This window comes from Lepidothrix coronata, unplaced genomic scaffold (genome assembly GCF_001604755.1).
Source record: "Lepidothrix coronata isolate B3197 unplaced genomic scaffold, Lepidothrix_coronata-1.0 Scaffold33, whole genome shotgun sequence".
NCBI lineage: Eukaryota > Metazoa > Chordata > Aves > Passeriformes > Pipridae > Lepidothrix > Lepidothrix coronata.
In genome coordinates this window covers 5973100-5993045 of record NW_016690213.1, presented here as the reverse complement: position 1 = coordinate 5993045, position 19946 = coordinate 5973100, and the positions used below count along the sequence as shown (strand labels likewise).

General features: G+C 39.7%; 1 protein-coding gene across 2 annotated transcripts in view; it reads right to left on the bottom strand.

Moving 5' to 3' along the window:
- The window catches only part of EPAS1 (endothelial PAS domain protein 1), a 78127-nt gene that overhangs the window by 7900 nt on the left and 50281 nt on the right, over positions 1 to 19946 (bottom strand). For both annotated transcript variants that reach the window (XM_017811684.1, XM_017811683.1), the window contains exons 3-10: positions 17637 to 17788; positions 16950 to 17034; positions 16336 to 16454; positions 16039 to 16241; positions 7329 to 7435; positions 1840 to 1987; positions 869 to 1077; positions 358 to 545 (exon numbers count right to left, since the gene is read on the bottom strand). In XM_017811684.1, the coding sequence (XP_017667173.1) occupies positions 358 to 545; positions 869 to 1077; positions 1840 to 1987; positions 7329 to 7435; positions 16039 to 16241; positions 16336 to 16454; positions 16950 to 17034; positions 17637 to 17788 (1211 nt within the window). The remainder of the gene's footprint in view (positions 1 to 357; positions 546 to 868; positions 1078 to 1839; positions 1988 to 7328; positions 7436 to 16038; positions 16242 to 16335; positions 16455 to 16949; positions 17035 to 17636; positions 17789 to 19946) is intronic.

Below are 19946 nucleotides of genomic sequence, written 5' to 3'. Positions count from 1 at the left end.
GGTGTGGAGCAATGTTCCTCATGACCACACAATTTTACCTTGGCTTTTTATTTAAGGCTAACTTCCTGAAAGGTGGTAGCATGTTCTTCTATTGGTTGTTTTATAGATAGCAGTAATTACTGAGGGACAGCTGGGAGACAATGAGGACTGCAATGTAAAGGCAGGATATAGTTCCTGTTTGATTGTTTTGTCATTGATCCTTAAGGTATAAGCAGTACAGGAAGGATATAGATACACTGGGCCTTGTTAATAAGCAATGAGACAGGACTGCTAACTTGAAAATGTTGTCTACATATACTGATGGGACTTGCATACAAAACATAACATGCTTTCTTTTTTTTTGAAAGCTCTTCTTACCGTGGAACAGCTACTGTTGCTGCTTGCACTAGGAGTACTGCTGCCAGGTGCAATCTGAGGCATTGTAAAGGACGGTATCGTCAGTGTTTCACCTTGAGCAGGGTGGCTTTTCACTTCCACTGGCCATGCTTTGTTTGGTGTCAAAACAGCATTGGTGAAGACAGGGGCTTCCTCAAACTTCTGTGTCCCTGGATGGAGTTTAACAATATTAATGAATGCTTTTAGCTTGTGCAGTGTTATGATATAACTGCAGCTATTCATTAAAAGTAAACACTGCTCCTAGTTGCCATGACAATAAGTTGGCATAGACTTAATGCACGTTGTTTAGTCAGCAAGAAAGCCTGATTCTGCTCTCATTCACAGAAATTTTCCACTGGTGTGAGCATGTGGGCTCTTTTAGCCATTACTCCCAATTTGTACAAACAGCAAACAGACCTTGTCTATTAAGTTTCTAAATGTAGGTTCACACGTGGTTCTTTGTTGTATGAAAATAATTTATACAAATACTAACCAAAATCCAGGGAAATAATGGCATCGCCAGGTGTTGGTGCCAGCTGAGCAAGTTCCTCTGGTTCTTCTTTTAACTTAGTAAACAAGAAGTCACTCTTCTCTGTCCCAGGAATGCCACTGTCATAGGCAGTGCTCATCGTCAGCAGGTGAGGCTTGAAGAGCGATTCTGTTTGGTCCATGGAGAACACAACATCGTTCTTCTCAATTTCACTAACAAGAAAATATGTTTTAGGCACTTTGTACTCTACAAATAAAAGATACGGGTAACGTAGGCAGTACAGACTCTCTAAAGCTGGGGCTCTACAAGCCATTTTGGCCTCTCAGTTGTATGCCAGGCTCTCGACAGGCGAGGCACGGTTCCAGCGTTGCCGAGCACCGCCATCTCAGATGACGCAGAGAGTGTGGTCAGGACTTCTGTGGGAATACTCAGGGCTTTGTTGCTCTGCTTTTTAAAGGGATGTAGTCGAGGCTATAATGACCCAGACTATCACTCAAATAAGTATTTCCTATTTTGGCCCCAACTGGGACCAAAAAAACTTGAGTTTTGCCAAATGAAGGCAAAATTCTTGATTGGTCCTGATTTTTGAGGTGGTAAACAGCATCTCTTAGCAACATATGATACCACTGCTACTTAATTTTATCTCTTGGTCACAGCATTAGAAAAACAAAACAATCTAGCTGTTGTGTTACACAATAAAATCTTCAGTGCAGACTTCATACTCCTTTGTATGAGCACAGCAGCCACTCTGCAGAAGAGAAAGGCTGTGGTGTATTTCAACAGTGTGTATGGGAACAGGCATGCCACATTTTTCATCGATGTCTAACATCAGTAAACAAGACTGAACAAACATGACTAAACTGATTTCAGAATAACAACACTGAATAAATAGACCCTTCAAAAGTTCCTCCAAATATTGCATTCCTTCCAGCACATGAATCCACATGTGTCTTTTTCTGTCCTGTAGAACTTACCTCAGCACATAGTTGACGCAGACGATGCACTGTGGCTGTAGGTTCCGTGTGTTGTAAATCACGGTTCCTTGGGTCTCCAGCCATACATATCCACCGTGCTTGGCAAGCATACGGTACTGGCCTGTCACTACTTGACCTTTTGTACATACTGAGAAAAGGGGGCAGAGATATAAATAATGCAGCAGGACAGGAACACACAACATGTAAGGTTTGTTTTAAATAAACCCACTTCTGTGTTTTTGTTATGCAGAACTGCACCGAGACATTTGTAACCAAGGCTGCTTAACTTTGGGAAAACTCAGCCATTTTAAATATAAAAGAGGACATTCATTTGAGGTTTCCACTCAAGATTGAAAATTTGAGTTCTGGCATTTGGCTTCTTGAGATGGTCTGAGTCTTCAGATCCGAACATGGGATTTTAAAAATTTAATATAACATCCCAACTTCCCCCAAAATAATGCCTGCTAACAATGCTTCTTGAGAGTCCCTGTTATAGAAGTGCCTTAGTTTGGTCTGTAGAAAAGTGAATTTATTTAGGAAAAACTATTTATAGTTTCCTTATTTAGGTGTTTGAGAAATACAAGAGTCAGATGATCTAAAAGCTATATTCACTAAAAAAAAAAAAAGCAAAGGCAAAACCCCTCCAAAAATCAAAAATCTCATGGTTTCTCTTTGTATTCCCTAGAGTTAGAAGCTGGAGACATCAAAACCACAAATAAAATTAGGGTGTCATTAGCACAGCATTGGTCTTAAGAGGTTCAAGTAGCAATATCAGTCATAAAATAGCATCAAAACTAAGAATGGTAAATGGGACTGTTTTATCTAGAAAAAAAACATCAAACTACTGTACTTCTCCTTCTAGTTGAACTGTGCTGTTCCTCTGCAATAGCCTAGAATTAGTAGCCTGGAAGGAACCGAGACCCATATGACTAAATCTAATAATGTTCATATAACTCAACATGTTCTTTGAGCTGTCCCGTGTTTCTCAAGAAATAAACTGATGATAGTACAACTCAGGTTTAAAGCTTTGTTTAAAGGTTTGAAGGGCAAAATCTGCAGTCCTGCTGCCCTCGCCCTCCAATATTTTGCAATATGGTGTCCTGCCTGTTGTAATTCAAAGTAGTCAGTTCAGGAAAAATACTGACGATCAATGGCAATAAAATTAGGGCTGGAATACACAAGCAATACTCATCCTAATAAAAGCTTGTACTTGTAAGCAGACATAGTTGCGCTGAGTAGCAGCAGAAGTGGGAACTGGCTGAACCAAACCTTTGACCACACATTGGCAACATTTCCTTCTAAACAGCTTTTATGCCCCAAATCAGTATGCCATCAAACTAATGCCGAAAAAATAATGCAATTTGACTCAGTAGGACTGGGAAATTGATTCCGCAGTCTTTGTACAAAAAAATTCCTTGTGAATATGGCCATTAACAGAAGCTATTTATTGTCAGTCCCTCCTACATCACCACCATACAAATGTACAAATTCAGGCCTATGAAATGCAACAACTGTTTTGCAGATAATTGTTGCTGTGTTTATCCTTCTGTTTCTGAGGTTTGTTTGTTTTCTTCCTAGGAGTATTTAATCATCCTTCATTTAATTTATTTAGACAAAGTAGAACATTACTTTTATTGATTAAATACTTCTGGTGGAACAAAATCAAAAGGCTTTCATTTCAAAGTGTTTTAGTGACTGGACTGTTCTGCTCTGCTTGTGAAACACAATTACACTGCTTCCTAATCATCAGCTCATCAATAAGAGTCACAGTGTAGGCGCCTGTTACATTACAAAGAAGCTTTTTACTGCTTTAATCTTTTTTATTATTATTATTCAAAGCATGTCATGTTCTGATATAATAAAGTACAGCAGAATCCCTCCATGGGGTAATCTCATAAATTGCTAATACACTTGTAACTGCTGACTTTGTTATCAATGCTACATTTAAGGATCTGCCTTCAGAGTGAACTTCTCACTTTATTTTTTTTATAAAGTATACATTACCTGTATCTTTTCAGAACCAGTAACATTTGAATCAACATCTCCAATTATATTCCTTATCTTTGTGTGGAGAGAGGGGGAAGGTAGGGATGAATTTAATAGAACACAAAAACATGGTTCACTTGGAAGGCTTGTTGAACTTCTGCTATGTACTACCAAGTCGCAGATCCCAGGTGGTGACACTTAGCTCCACACTGAAGTCAGCAGCAAAATTCCCATTGGCTTTAATGGCAACAAAACCAGCTCTTAGTGGAAACAATTATAGATTATTAATTGCTGAATTGGAAAACACAGTTCTACAGTCAATCTGTTGTGTAGATCTATGTAACAAGACAGAAATTTTCATCTTACTTGTGTAACATGAAAAACTGGGTATGCTAAATGCTGCCAAATGCACTCTAGTCTTCCATTCCAGAGTAACTAATTAAGACTTTCATACTCTATATGCAACTATACTTCCAGCCATGAACACAAACACTATTGTGGCTTGCTTGAACATGAGGTTGTTATTTCACCTCAAGAAAAAGAACTAACCTAAAGCTGCAACAAGCATGATTTATCACTAAATTAGATGGAAGGAAAGGGAAGGAGTTCTGCTTCTATGCAAGACTCACTTGACGTTTTTCTTTTCAAACTTCAGTCTCCTTCCTCTATTTCCTATACGTCTTTACAACACTAGCTGGCTGGCACTGTCAGAATTGATGACTGCTTTATTGTATGAATACATATATCCTACAATAGCATACTTCTAATAAAAATTACTTTTTAATAGAAGCAAGTGCGCTGAACATGAATTTTGAGGTGGATATTTCCATGTATAAAAGGATACAGCCAGGGAAAATTAATAAGTTCTGCATAGCTACATGCTTGGAGGAACAAGTAAGGTCTGTATAAGCTGTGCATTATAACCCTGTGCATTAGACAACATCTCAATGGCACACATAATGAAACCTAGGCATTTCCTATTTGGAGGGCTTATGTGTGTTTTCTGAAGTCACAGCCTGCTGTCACTTAGTCTTTTTGATTGTTCTCCAAGTTGGTAAGAAGCCTGATGGTCCCAGTAGACATGGGAAGTATTTATGTTAGAAAAACTAAAAGGGCCAAATTTGCTGGTGATGTAAACTGATAGTTATGTTGTGGGCAACAGCATTTATGACAGCACAGACTTTGGTCCTGTGCTTCTCACAGTAAAAAGATAATCCCTGCTGATCCTATGCTATCATAAACACTATGAAAGAGTTTGATCTTAAAACATTTCTAACTTGTGCAGTACACAGTGCCTTGAGCACTTCTGCTGATGTAACACCCTTCTAAGACTTACTCTTGCCTTCTGCTTCTTGATCAGTCCTCATGCCCTACAGCAAAAGTTTGTAGGACATGGCCCTTTTCAGTAGGCACAAATGTTATCTAGACATACACTCTGCACTTATGTGACTTTAATTGAATTGCCAGAGCGAGGAGCAAACTCAATCAATGCCTGGTTACAGGGGGTACTAGAAACTCTCCAGAGATCCTTACATGGACAAGTCCCAACTCAGTGCTCCCATTTCATTAACTAGCTAGAGATAACCAACAAGGGCTCACTCTCCTCCTCTTTCCTGTTGCCAATGGGTTTGCCAGCTCCCATTTTATTCCCTATGTGGAGTTGTCCATTCTTAGAAGTGCAACTCAACAATTCAAAAGCACCAGTGCAGCACACCCCCTGATTTCACAGGATGACTGTCGATAGCTCAGCATAGGATAAGAACATTCTATCTATAATTATCACTAATTCCTTTTCACTGTTAAAACCAGTAAAATATTACATAAGAAACAATTAAAAAGATATATTCCAAAATAACTTTCGCTAAGTATGGGTTGATCTATTTTTTATTTTAAGCAGCTCTGGAAACAGGATGATTCGTATCAACACTGTTTTACAGCACACAACTCTTATCACTGCCAAACATTCTTTCAAGAAATATTCAACTTAAAACTGTCCTGAATCTTTGCCATTGGAGTTAACAGATATTCCCTTTTCCCCTTATGGTCAGACAGCTATTCTTTGCTGATCCTTTTCTCTGGGAAGTACAGAAATAATTTCTGTAGATCTATTTGGTAGGCAATTCCCTACAGACATGACCTAAGTCATGGGCTTTTTCCTGAGGACAGAGACCTTTATCATAGCAACTACAAGGTTTGGGGGGAGGGCTGGGTTTGAGCTTGTAGATTGCAGTCTAGCAGCTTTGCTTTGTGTCTATAAAAAGAGCAGTAGCAGAGGTTTTAGTGATGTGTTGCTGAGAACTCTTCAATACACTGGGTCAGCGCCATAACAGCCAAGGAAATGTCATTTGTACATTAGTGCACCACATTGACTCAAGCCAAAGCACCAGCTGGATAGAGACAGAAGGTTTAGATCCATTATTAAGACACCTTATGCGATAGAGAGGGGAAGTGTAAATATATGGCCTTCTGAAGAGAGGAAGCAGATCTTGGATCTGATCTCTGCTCCCAAAGTAAATCAGGTACTTTACATTAAGAACAGCTAAAACTGGCAGTTCATATAGGCATAAGAGTAACAAGAAGATGTTGTTCCCAGCTGTAGATATTATTTGTATAATGAATATCACTTTTAGAAAGGTTCCTTGCACATCTGGTTTGGATGGGGAAGATAGTTATTATTTGGTAGCAAACGACAGACATTCAAAAATACACTGCAGTAAGCTCTTCCTATTTCCCTTTATAGCTGCTCTTCCTGCTGAGCCCAATGGCACACCAAAAGGATAATCATAGAAAAGCTTGGGTTGGAAAGGGCCTTAAAGATCAACTAGTTCGAGTCCCCTGACATGGGGGTTTTCCATTAGACTAGGTTGCTCAGAGCTCCATCCAACCTGGTCTTGAACACTTCCAGGGATGGGGCAGCCACAACTTCTCTGGAAAACTTGTTCCAGTGCCTCAACACCCTCACAGTAAAGAATTTCTTCCTAAGATCTAATCTAAACCTACTCTCTTTCAATTTGAAGCCATTCCCCCTTGTCCTGTCTCACTACATGCTCTTGTAAAAATTCCCTCTCCATCTTTCTTGTAGGCTCCCTTTAGGTACTGGAAGGCCACAATTAGGTCACCCCAAAGCCTTCTCTTTTCCAGGATGAACAATCCCCACTCTCCCAGCCATCGGTAAATGCACTTCTCACCAGGCTAGTACTGCCTAACTCAGCTTTTCAAATTTTCAGCTGAACCTTGCATTATACTTTAGAGAGACAGTGGTTCTCCTCTCTAACATCCAAGTTTAGTTTTAATTATGGCAAAAAACAGAGCCTCTGGAAAAGATCAGCAGAAGATTTCAGGTACGCAAGCACAGTAATCTGTAAGCCTTCTAGCAAAGTGTAAATACTGTTCGGGGACAATATCTGCACACAAAGAGCATTTTTATTTTCAACTACTTATTGAGGTACCCACAAATTATGCTTTACATGCAAACTATGAAGAAAAAAAAGAATGTGACTTACAGTTCTGATGACTCTTGGTCATACTCTCTGAGTCCAAGGCATGGTAGAACTCGTAAGCTGAACGACCCAGCAGCTCCTCTGGATGGTATCCAATCAACTCTGTTATTCTTGGTTAAGAAAAAAACAAATATTTAAAATTCAGGTCACTGTAGCCTCATGCTTACATGTGGAAGGCAGCTATCAGATCTAGTCCTTAGATTAAGAGAATTAAAAAAAGCAATATGAGAAATTCTGAACTTCTAAACACATCAGGATCTGCAGAGGACTTCTGATTGCATTCTGAAATAACTCTATGTTCAGAATAAACTGCTTTGTACTACTATTAGAATAAAAATTCCTAGCGATGTCATTATGTGTGTTTCAAATTTTCCCAGGCCTATTGCACACTAATAGAAGGTATAAACTTTTATTAATAACAAAGTTCTCAAGCTGTCCACTACATGCAGAAACTCCCAACAACCACCACTCAAAATCAGATACATGTGAGGGGCGTAGTAGTTAGCACCAACAGGTTTAAAATCATGTGGGCATTTAAAAAACACATGCAAAAGGGTTAAATCACTACTTTGGGTACTGCATTTAATAAAAATGCAAGGTGAGAAATTAAGGGCAGTTAAAAAATATCAGCTTGTCTACTTAGTATTTCCTCAATTAAATGAGAACTTTAGCATATGGATTAGGTTACTTGGGTGACTAATCCACAAACTAAGTAGGACTTTACACAAAGAAAGCTATGATCTCAAAAACTAGACTTTTTTTCAGAGTCTTTCTGAGTACTCAGGCAAGACAGAATTTCTCACAAGTTCCTGAATAAAGAAAATAGGTCATCAAACTATGCTGATGATTTTCTCTAATGAGGGGGTGGAGGAAAAAAGTTCTATTTCCCTAAATTCAATTTGAAATGCCATCACATGCAACTTACAGGAAACACAGTAAGTAAAAGAATAATTCAAAAGCAAAGATTATACTATATTTTGTTTTACAAAACAGTGACACTCTTGGTTGCCTTTTCTTAGCTTCTAAACTCTAATAACATAGCAGAGAGCAGTAGCAGAAAGGACTACAAAATTACTCTGAAGCTGTCATAAACTTTTAAAAGATGGGAGGCTTGCAAGGAATAGTCACATTTTGCAGCACATCGCTGCTGTCAATGGCAGTGTCCAGGTTTTATGCCTTGTCACTAAACTCTCTTGGAAAAGCTTTATCTGCCATCACCACATTTGATTTGTGGTGTTGCTACTTTTAAGGGAGACATCTTCAGGTTTGTGTACTCCCTGAAGGATAGCCTTGGCCCAGCCCTCCAGACACAAGCACGTCTTTACAAGACAGACGTGTAAATACTGTGAAACAAACTGAGCAAGAGCATGGCATTCCTCTTCTGGATCTCCCTCCAGCAAGGGAAGACAAATAAGAGGGGACTATTTTGTGTATGGTTTGAACACCAAGGTACTGAGTCAGCTTTTCTCTGACTCCACAGAACTGTATAGCTCATAGCCCCAGGATACCTTGGTTTTGTCACTCTGAAAACTACTCTGCCTGATTTCCATAGAACAAACCTGGGTTTATAATTCTTTAGTTGAACAAAAGCTATAGCTTATATTGGGTTCCCCTCAGAAACTTACTCTCCTGTTTATGTTTACAGTTTTATTTACATTTACAGTTAGACCAAGAAAGGGCAAATTCTCGAGACCAGTTTTCAGACTTGGTTTTTTTACTCTCTGCACTGACAAGCTTCTGAGCTTTTAAATTGCAACCCAGTCAAATCTGTAACTTTTCTCTGAAACCACAATTGCTTTTTCTTTCTTATTGAAAAGTAGTTCTCATAATGAGTTGGTCATCAGAGCTGAACCATCAAGAGAAAACAACAAATACTGAAGAAGCCCTAAGAAAAGTAAGGCTTACAAAATAAAGTTGCTGCTTGCCTTTACACAGCCAGCTGGGACACACTGATGTAAGTGAGCAGAGGCTTTTGCCAGGACCAGTGTAAATACATGGTCTTTTAAAACAGAAACCATGGCCTTTGGTTATATAATGGTCCAGTATCATAAAACATCCCAGTTAGTTTGGAGCTCATCACAGAAGGATTTTAAAATTCAGGAAGTTGAGGATTTACTCTTAATCCAGTCATTGGGAACTGAGAGCCAAGTGGGGGTTGAGCAGCGAGAAGGAAAAGGAAATAAAGATAATGGGGGGGGAAAAAAGCATCATGTACTCAGCAGCATCAGTGCAAATCCAAAAACACATTACAGCCTTCATGGGTGTCAACAGTGGAACTCAGATAGCAAGCAAAAAATACACATTACAGCAGGCTAAGGGACTCTTAACTCTTATTATATAGAAATTGCAATCTCTATGCAAAATTGTGTATTCCAATCCTGTAATTCCCCCTTTCAAACTGCTCCTCACTGTTCATAATGAGCACCCTCACTATAAAATTACTCTTCTTGTCATTTCATGGCACGGAATGACTTGTGGTGTGATCCTGCTGTGACAATGTCAAATTTAATTAGATCTAATATAATCTTGGATGAAAGTTAGCAAGTGGTTAACTTTAGCAAGGTGGTATCTTTTTATTACAACCAACTACATATTACACAAAAAGATAAGATATCAAAGAATTACCCCACAACATTGGCTAAATTCTAAACCCATGCCTGGTAACAGTGAAATACTAATAAAGAATAATTGCTTTAAAATAGTTACTTTAAAAATCATAATAAATGGCTAAACAGCCTCTATGCCCTTCTTGACCAATCTGTTGATCTGTTAACGCTATTCAGACTCATTCCACTTCTCTTTAAAGACTCCTGGGATAAAAATGATTTTTTAAAAAAAAATTATAGTGTTCCTTTCTCCCACTCTCCAAAAAAATTCCTAAAACTGGCTGAACAGTGTTTCCTAGATACATTTTTAAATGCCACTATTTTAAAACAAACACCCTCTCTCCAATAATTGTTATCTGGATTAGTTTTGCGTGCATGAATTGGCAGTTCACACCCTCCTTTATTCCTTCTCTGGTGCTGTTGACCCTGAAAAGCTTAAAAAAAGATCTTGTAGGCTTCAGGCCATGCAGGGCTGGAAATCAGATTAGACAATTTCATGCCACATTATGCACTAGGATCTAGGTGGACAGCTATCTCCACCTCCATCACACCCATCCTGTGACTCTCCCAAGATGTTCATGGAAGAAGACTGGCCGTAGCCAAGAGCCCAACAGCACCTGGGCCAGGAGGCAGCGAGTACTTTGGCACAGGACCTTGCACTGATCCCACCTGAGCATCACTTTGAGGTTTGCCAGGGAGGTGCACCCTCCAAGCTGCGCATGCTTTCTACAGGAGTCTCTTAGCAACACGAAATGGCAAGTGAACACACAGAAGACAAAGTGTGAAGGAAAAGGCACTCCATGGAGCTATGAGAAGGAGGAGTACGTAACTAAGAAATTCAGGGAAATGTCTATACCCCATGGGACCAAAGGGTCATTTACAAAACTGAGTCCAGGACACAAGACCTCTACTTTTGCTTAGACACCAGACAGAAAATTGCTCTTTGTGCAAGCTGTGGAATGACAAAATTAGAAAACAAACTGTATGGTGGTTTTGGGTGGCATTCCTGCCATGGTAGGCTTTGTGTTTCCTTTGCATCTGTAGAATGCTAATTAGGAAGATGATAATAATTTTTTGTTGAAAACGACAGGTGGATTGCGAGACTGTTTATTTTCCTGTTAACCACTCATTTCTGAGAACACAAATACCTTTGGGGGAATCTTAATTTTTCCAGACTGGCACTTACAGTTTTCTCAGCTAAACTTGTCATCATGATGCACTGAGGTCAAAATCTCAGAAAACACAGTAAAGAGGTGTGCAGTAGCCATCTGCAGTAGGGGATCTGTCCCAGCTACCATCACTTAAATGCTTTTTGAGTTCTACTTCAGTTTCCTTTAATATACAATATATTTAAGTACCTTAATATATAATTTTTGGAACATGGAGCAAAGGCACAGTTTTGTGCTTAGGATGCACAGTTAGGAAAGAAGTGATCTGAACTTTGTTTCTAGAACTGTACAACCTTGCCCTACTTTATCTCTTTGAGACACAGCAAAGCAACAAACTTCACTGCTTCAGAGGCTGCTTCTCCTACAAGATGAGCTAGTTCAAGTATTTTGGTTTTTCTTAAAATTGTGCTTTTCTGTCCCTTTAAAGGAGCACAAAGGTTTTTATCGTATACCATTTCTTGAGTCAAAACAGTATTGTAGGAACCATCAGGACTGAGAAGTCAGGCTCTTTTGTGAAAGACTGCTCTAATGTTTACTGCCCCAAAAAATAGCTGGGTGTATATTTTTGGGGCCATGTGTGGACTGTGTGTGTGAGGGTGTGGATCTCTTAACAAAGTCTTTTTGTATTCAAACCGTTACCAGGTTATTGAAGTTAAATTGGTCTTAAGGGGAACAAACAAAACAAAGTTATACTTAAAGTGAAATGAGTGAAAAAAAAAAAAAGAAAAAAAATAATAAAGCCCAACACAGACACTATGCCTCGAGTAAAGCACTCTGTTAGCCTGCTACAGCAGGCGGCAGGGCAGTCTTGCCAACTAACCACATTTCCTCTCAAAAATATTCATGGCTCCTTTCACTCTAACCCAGGACAATAACAAAAATAAAATGCAAAATCCTGGGACTCTTGGCCACTCCTGAGAGGGATGGCTGGCCTGGTCAGGTGTATCTGTCCTACTAGGCAAAAAAACTAGATGGATACCTGAAAATCTTCACTAGGACTCTGTCACTCCTACTCATTGGGTCCATCTAAATCAGTCTCATTATTAGCAAAAGAAGTTAGTCACATTTAATTCTTAAATATGACACATAACAAAAGTCAGTTTTGTCAGTTGTGGATCTTTGGCTTCAGATATCATCACTTCACTGTTATCTCCATACTGCATTTTCCCCTGAGAAGGGATGGAGGGACAGGAGGTCCATTCAAATGCTTATTTGCATTCTCACCTAATTTAAAAATATTCCCCAAATATAAGTCAAATGGCAAACTGACTTAAATCCTCATCCAAGGTTCTGTGCCTGCATATTGCTGTTTTACTGGGACATAATTGGAAGCACAATACAACTCAATTTCCTCAGTCAGGCACAGCCTGAATTCCACATGTATACGCACATGAGAAATCTAGCTGGGACCAACATTATGGCATTACTTCTTCCTGCACCATCCTATTCTGAATCACCATACATCCTCCATCACTTGTTTTTTCTTCTTCAACTCTTCCATTAGAGTATGACTGCCATTAGAGTATTACTAATTGTATTTCTTATAATCAGGAACATACAACATCCAACGGCAAGCCACAGCTTTAAAGTAACAAAGCACATAAACTTTTCAGTGTGCCAGTGCCAGGGAACCTGTTGGTGACGCAGCCTCCAGAGTTTCCACCTGCCCATCTCATCCCATGCAAAACAGATTTGTTTCCTTATCTATCCTTCTCTCCCCTCACAGATGCTACCCACGGCAATTACAGGCAAAGAGCGCTTTCCTCTCCCCTCCCCAGCAACTGAGAAGTCACAAGAATGAAGGTGAGAAGCAAATGCTTTCAGAAAACCATTCTCCTCCAGTGGTGTTCCTTTGTTGTGCTTAAAGCATAAAGGCTCAGACGGCATGTGCTGGGGCACTTGAAGCAGTTTTGGGGTTTTCTATCAAATTCAGATACAGTTTTCACTTTCGTTTTGTGGATTTCTCCACCACAGAAACATACTGTCGCTATTTCTACCTACTGATTGGCCCTGTGGCCCTGCACAGGAAGATACGCTGAGCATTAGCTTTGACACCAAAGTAACAAAATTGTCTTTGTACAAAGACATGCCATTTTTTCTGACTAAAACACCCTCACTGGTGATCTTCCCTGACACAAAAGTGTTGTGCAGCTGAAATAAATCCTCACTTGGATTATTAAATTGTACCACTGGTCAGCATTTCTGTATTACAGCTAAAATAATCCTTCCTGTAAACCACTTAGCCAAGATAAGTGGAGCAAGGGAACATTTTTAAATCACTCTCCAGGAATGGCTGAAGCAGGCATTTAACAGACCAACCATATTTATTATTCATATCTCACAAACCTTTCTTTGCAGGCTCATCACCTTGCAAAAACTGTTTTAAGACTACAAACATTTTCCACCTAATTACTGGCAAGTCATAGGCCCACATACATAATTATTTTTGGAGGGCAAATTATATGGGCTACTGTCTCACACATTTTAAATGAGGGATGGCCAGTCTTGCCTGCTTCATATTGCACCTACCCTGTACCCTCCTAAGGAAAAGCCAAAAGTATCAAGGCACTTCATATCAGCCAACTTGTCTTTGTTACTAGGTGTTGTAAGGTAGCCAGCCTATGTTTTGCATGTTGCTTTGTGACAGACGAAGGCTATAAGCTTTCCTCATAAGAGATTATCCTCGGAAATCCTAGTATTTCTTTAACTGAAAGCTTTGAAAATAAAAACTTATTGCTCCCAGGAAGCAGACCTGTCCACACCAGATGAACTGCAGAACATACTAGGACCGCTGCAGAAGCCTGGTAGAGGAGGCACACTGCCCTCAATATCATCAGCCCTGAACCGGAAAGACACAGACTCTTATGGAGAAATGAGCTGGATCGCTGCAGAAAGGACAGAGTACATGTAAAAGGGTTTAGGCATCTGACTGGCACATGCTGCCTTCCCTCCTCCACTCCCCAGCCGGGATTTACATACTTGGCATAAGCTGCTCCTTCAATGCAGTTTGTCTAGCAGCACCGAATTTGATAAGAACAGCTGAGTGTTTTGCATTTTTATGTGTCTAGTGATGTGTTGCCTGTTGGAGAGAAATCAACATCTCTTCTGGGAGGGAAGCAAGAGCCAGGCAGATCTGCTATGAAGAACCTGAAAGGTTTGTGAGGTCTCTTCCTTCTCTGGCCTGACTGGCTTTTTACAGCTTTATCAAAGTCTCAATAAAACATGAATGAAACATCCAACCAAAACTATCTAGTATAAGATGTGCTGCTTTGTTGTTGTCTGGTTCTGAAGAAAAAGAATCTCTAAAATCCCTACAAGTCAAATCCTCCAGAGGAAGCTGTTGTATTTCACTGCCATGTGAAATATTTTCTCTGTAAATCAAATACCCACTATTTAAGATGGGGTATAACATGTTATTATTTTTAAAATAAGCATGTGTATCTTTAATGGGATAGCATCAGTCCCTCTAATTCTCATTTATAATGGCTTACGCATTAAGTCTTGTAGAGACACATGAATGCTGCAGTAAAGCAAAATCCTCTGCTACTCTCCTCCAGCCTGCCACTGAATGGCACCAATAATTTAGAGGTACACTGTTTTTAGTAACAAATCATTACCATATTGTTGCTTTCCCCTGCAGCAGCAAAATCTTATCGATATCTCAATATTTTCATTGTGAAAGTATTAACAAAGAAAAAAAAAGTCTGATTGTGATGACATGAGAGGCCATTTCTAGTTATACTTGCTGCTCAATTCTCAGAGAGGTCAGAAGGTCGGTCACAAGTTTCACACTTGCAATATTGCTTTCATCCACAGCTGCTAACACTGCTAGTTTATACTGTTGCTTCATTACATTGTTTAAAACAACAATATTAGCAAAGTTTAAAAAAACCTTCAAAGGTTGAAAAAAAGAAATAAGTTGTCAATCCTGTGAGTTTTAGTGCAAAATGTGAGCATATATATAATCCCACTGATAACCCTGCAGGCCTCAGAGGTTGCTAGCACATCTGAATTTCAGGAGACCAGTTTCTTTAGGCAGAAAAGTTCATCTTAAATTCAGCAATGACTTCATAAACTTCAAAAACCCCAAAACAAACACCAAATTCACAGCAGTAAAGACAGAACTTTCTGGGTAAATGGGGAACAGGAAGACACTTCATCTGAAAGGATCTCTGGCTCACTCACACACATTGAAAACAGTTATCACAATACGTAGAGAGGGAGAAGAGGTAGATGGCACGAAATGCCTTTGAGATCCCAGGAGAAATCAGGCAAGTGAAGTGTAGGGAGATCTCCATTTTTTCCATTTAAGAGGGAAGTGTGGGGAGCAGAGGACACAGCCTCTTGCCTGACCCAAGATTATCCCCTCCCCTTCATTTCGTCACTAAAAGGAGCAGATAGATAACCAGCAAAGGTTGTTTGCTTTTCATTGAGCAAGAGGCTGCAATCCCATTTCAGAGCTGCAGGTACTCTGGGTGCCTTAGCAATTCTTAGTTAATTTAGATCATAAAGTACTCGCTAGCTAACCGATAATTGCATCCTGGGCCAAAACAACCGTAAAGCAGTCCTTGACTAAGGTCCATACGGTACTACTTGAGACATTCTCAAAAACACGAGAACAGAGATGCTGCATACTCTAAAGTTTAATCAGTTAATCCCCAAGAAGCTAATGCTTGTGACTCCAAGTTGCCTCATCATCTGCCAGTAAAACTGAATTCCTCACTTGGCAGGAGGAGGAAATACAGCAGGAGTACCATTTTGCCTAAATTGAGATTTGAGGTGGATTAAGTGAGCCACTAAATAGCTGTTTTGGTAATGGACTGTACTTTCTTCTAGTTCTTGCTTACCAGGTCCACATGGTAGGGCATTTGGAAGAACTTCTTGATTTGTTCAAGAAGATAGAAACACCTATAGAAAGGAAAAATCAGTGGAGCTTACCTGTCATCGCAGTAGGTAAATTTCATGTCCATGCTATGGCGACTCAGGAAGGTCTTGCTGTCCAGGGGGATATCAATGTTTGAAGGGTGCTGAATAGGCTCACACATTATTATAAGGCAGGTGAGCAGAGGCTCCTTATATCCACACAGACTGTGAGGAGGGCAAGTGTTATACACTTTAACTTGTCCAGTGCAGTGCAAAACCTGAAATAATGAGAAACAAACTTAGAATGCACTTTCACTACATGCCAAAATGTTTTTAAAATCAAAACCACTTATTATGGATCAAATATGGTACCTTCCATGTTGCAGACTTGAGGTTAACAGTTCTGCCTCTGTTGGTAACGGTGCATTTCATTCTCATAAAGAAGTCACGCTCGGTTGACATCTCTTTGCTTTTCTTTCCAAAGCCTGGACCTGTATAAGGAAAATGGGAAATGAGTTTTCCCATTTTCCTTCTTCATTTCTTCTACTTTTAAGTATGAAGGATTCAACAGAAATAAGAGACTAATTCTCAGATAATTCACCTGCAGAGACCATCAAAGATGCATGGACCATTGCAGAGCAGCTTGTAGAGCTCAGACCTAAAACTTTAAGTGGAACTTAAATAGGACTCTGTGCATTTAAACCTGTGTTTTAGCTTGCAGCACGCAAATCTTTCCAAAGCGTTATAACTGAAAACATTATGCCCGTATTAACTCGATTAGAGGAAAACACTAAATAAACAATCCTTAGTGCTATCATATTTAAGCAATATTTGGCAAAACAAAACAAATCTGCAAAGCATTGAATAACAGTTAACCATTATTCTAGGAATGAGAATTCTCTTTACCATGACTAACAGATCTTTACTGCTAGCCAATTACTTCATTTGGTTATTTAAAAAGCAAACAGTGACTTTTTTATTTTTACCATTTTTCAGACTCAGATTCTCTCGAATTTCTTCGTGGTCACATGGATGAGTGAAGTCAAAAATGCTGTGTCCAGTTAATTCCACCTGTGCAGAAGGAAGAGCTATACTTAGCCAAATAAAAGCAACTGACAGTATTTATCTGTTTTCAAATACCGTTTATTCTAATGAAACTGGTCACTGGAACTAAGTACATCAACAGGATGCTCACAAACATGAATCCTGTGACCCTCCCTTTTTTTATCCTATCCATAACTTCTTATTTTCTCCTCAGAACAATTCTCTTATCTTTGGATTTGCACAGTGCAGTTAACAGTCAACACCACTGGATATTTCAACATAGAAGGAAAAAACCCCAATCCACAAAGCAGAAAAGGGGGGACCCAAAAGAGCAGCTCTATCCCTCCTGTCCCATAGTCTAAGGCACAAGTTAAATCAATGCCTTCTCTCCATGGAAATATCTATGAAGGCAAGTTTGCAGCCACCAAAGACACTACAACTTTGATAGGAAGGGAAAGGGAACTCCCCACCCCTACTGTCTGCTGTGCAGGGTACCTGCCTGAGAAATAAGACATTTTATTTCCAATTTTTTTTGCAGTGACACACAGCTGGGTTTTTTGCATTTAGGCATAGGACTTGTTTCTAGGAACTGTGTTACAAAGAGAGGAAAGTGTGAGAGAACAAGTTACCTGGGTAAGACCCATGTATTTGTTGACATTCTCTGACAAAAAGATCATGTCTCCATCCTGTGTCACCACGGCAATAAATCCCTCCAAAGCTTTCAGGTACAAGTTGTCCATCTGCTGGTCTGCCTCTACTTCATTCTCATTGTCAGCACATACTGAGAAAAAAAAAAGAAAAAAATAGCACTTAAAGCCTTCAGCACCCTAGCCAGCCTTTTTCAGTGCAAGCACATCCAGCTACAAGGTGACAAAATATTTTCCTGCTATTAAAATTTCATTTCCACAAATTCCTTCTGGTGGGGCCTCCTAAACAGCATGTGAAAGGCATGATGCCCTTATTAGCAGAAGGGCAGGAGATACTTTTCTAAATGTTCTAGCAAATACAATAGACCCTCTGTTCACTTTTAGTATGTTTCTGCAAGATGTGTTTTCAGTCAATAACACCTACATACTCAGGCACTGAAGTGCATCTTCTTTGTGCACGTTCTCTTGGCCACATGCAACATTTGTACCTCCTAACAGGCACAAAGTATACGGCAAGTCTTACAGAAGGTAAGTAATTTGTGTATTCCGAACAAACATCTAACAAAGGACTTTTTCCATCAGGTCAGGTTTTCCAAGAAATTAAATATGATTCCTATAGAGTATGTCTAAATAGACCTCTCCACTCAATAAGGAGACATCTGTTAACACTACTTCTAGAAGAAAAATTAGAAAACCTCTCCTTTGAAGTCGTTCTGGGTAAATCCATCTTTCATTCCATAAATCTCAGTATTCCTCGGAAAACCACAGATCCATCCCCCTTTTTCATGTGCAGACATCAGAACTCCCTGTGCTCCACTCCACCAAACTCCGACAAGCTTCGTCACCCCTCTACACTTCTCCTGTCCCACAAGGAGGAGAGCCTCAGATTCTGGTTATATCTCAGATGTTTGCCTAGGCAGACTCATCTTACACTTTTTTGGGGAAGGACATGCCACCATTGAGCTGAAATCTAAGGCCATGCTAGAATATTTATTACAGTGCTTTTTTGTTTTTGTTTTTGTTTTGTTTGTTTGTTATAAGCTTTCCTGGTACTTTTTGGCTGCACTGTCACAACAATTGATGGCACTGCGATGCCCTCAGCTATGTGCTTCACATGGCCCATCTCCTGTGATGGGAGGCAGTATGTAGGCAAAACTGCAAGCAGGGAGGAAAAGGGAAGGCACTGCTTCTCCTAATACCAGTCACTCAAGAGTCCGTTTCCCTTCTATGCTTTTAAACATGTTTCAGCTCCATGAATAAGAAGCTTTCATGGTGTGATTTGCAGATGACTAGTATAGAAAAATTCCAGTGTAGGAGCTGGCCCATTAATTTCTTTATATGTTTTATGTGAAACTTCTGGAACTATTTTTTTACAAAACTATTTACAGATATTGCATCTGGTCTCTGTACCTCAGACATGCTGTGGTGAGCTTATCTTTACAGTTTTGTCAGTTAGCCTGCACATTTGTTATCAGTCATTGCAAATATATATCATTGTAAGGCTCTGAAGTTGGGAGGGGAAAGCCAGCAAACAAAGCAAAAAAAAAACAAAACAACCATGGCCTTGTGAGACAAGGGTTTAAGTACTGTCTAGATCAAAGGTGCTCCACAGCCCTTGGCAGTATGGATGACATAAGAAGAGCTGCATCAATTCTGTTCTGTGTCCCTTCCTGGTGGCACAAGAGTGCTCCAGGCTGGCCCCACACCAATTTTGCTGCCCAGAGGTTCCAGTTGTAATTGCATCAGCTTTACTCGCAAGAACAGTGGCACTCTTAAACAAGTTTCTTGGAGAAGCTGCTCTTCTTTGTTGGTTTAATGTTGCAATTTCAGCATAAAGTTTTTTGTTCTATAGCAAACATACTGTTAGCACTTGAGAAAAGTCTTTAATTCTTGTTATTTTCTTTCATGAAACAGCACATTGATAATTTCCCTTCTCTTTCTTATTGAAATACTCATTTTGAGGAGAAGTCTAGAAGCAGGAATGGAGTATTGCTTTGTAAAACATTATTAGAAGTGGTTTGGGTTTGGTATTTTTTTGGATAAGGAAGAGGCTGAGCCAAACTAGTGCAGTTTTTACTTTGAAGTATTAATGAGTTATAATTAAAGGCTAAGTTTGATCTATATAGCTCCTGCAAGTGCGTCTGCTAGTGCCTAAGGATAGACTGCAAGCAAATGCAGAGGGATGAACACTTGCAATGCAGAGCCCACCAAGCCCTGTTGGAACAGATGAGTGGTGACAAAAACAATGCTGGCTGCTGCTGCTGCTGCTGCATCCTCCTGTTCCTCAACATC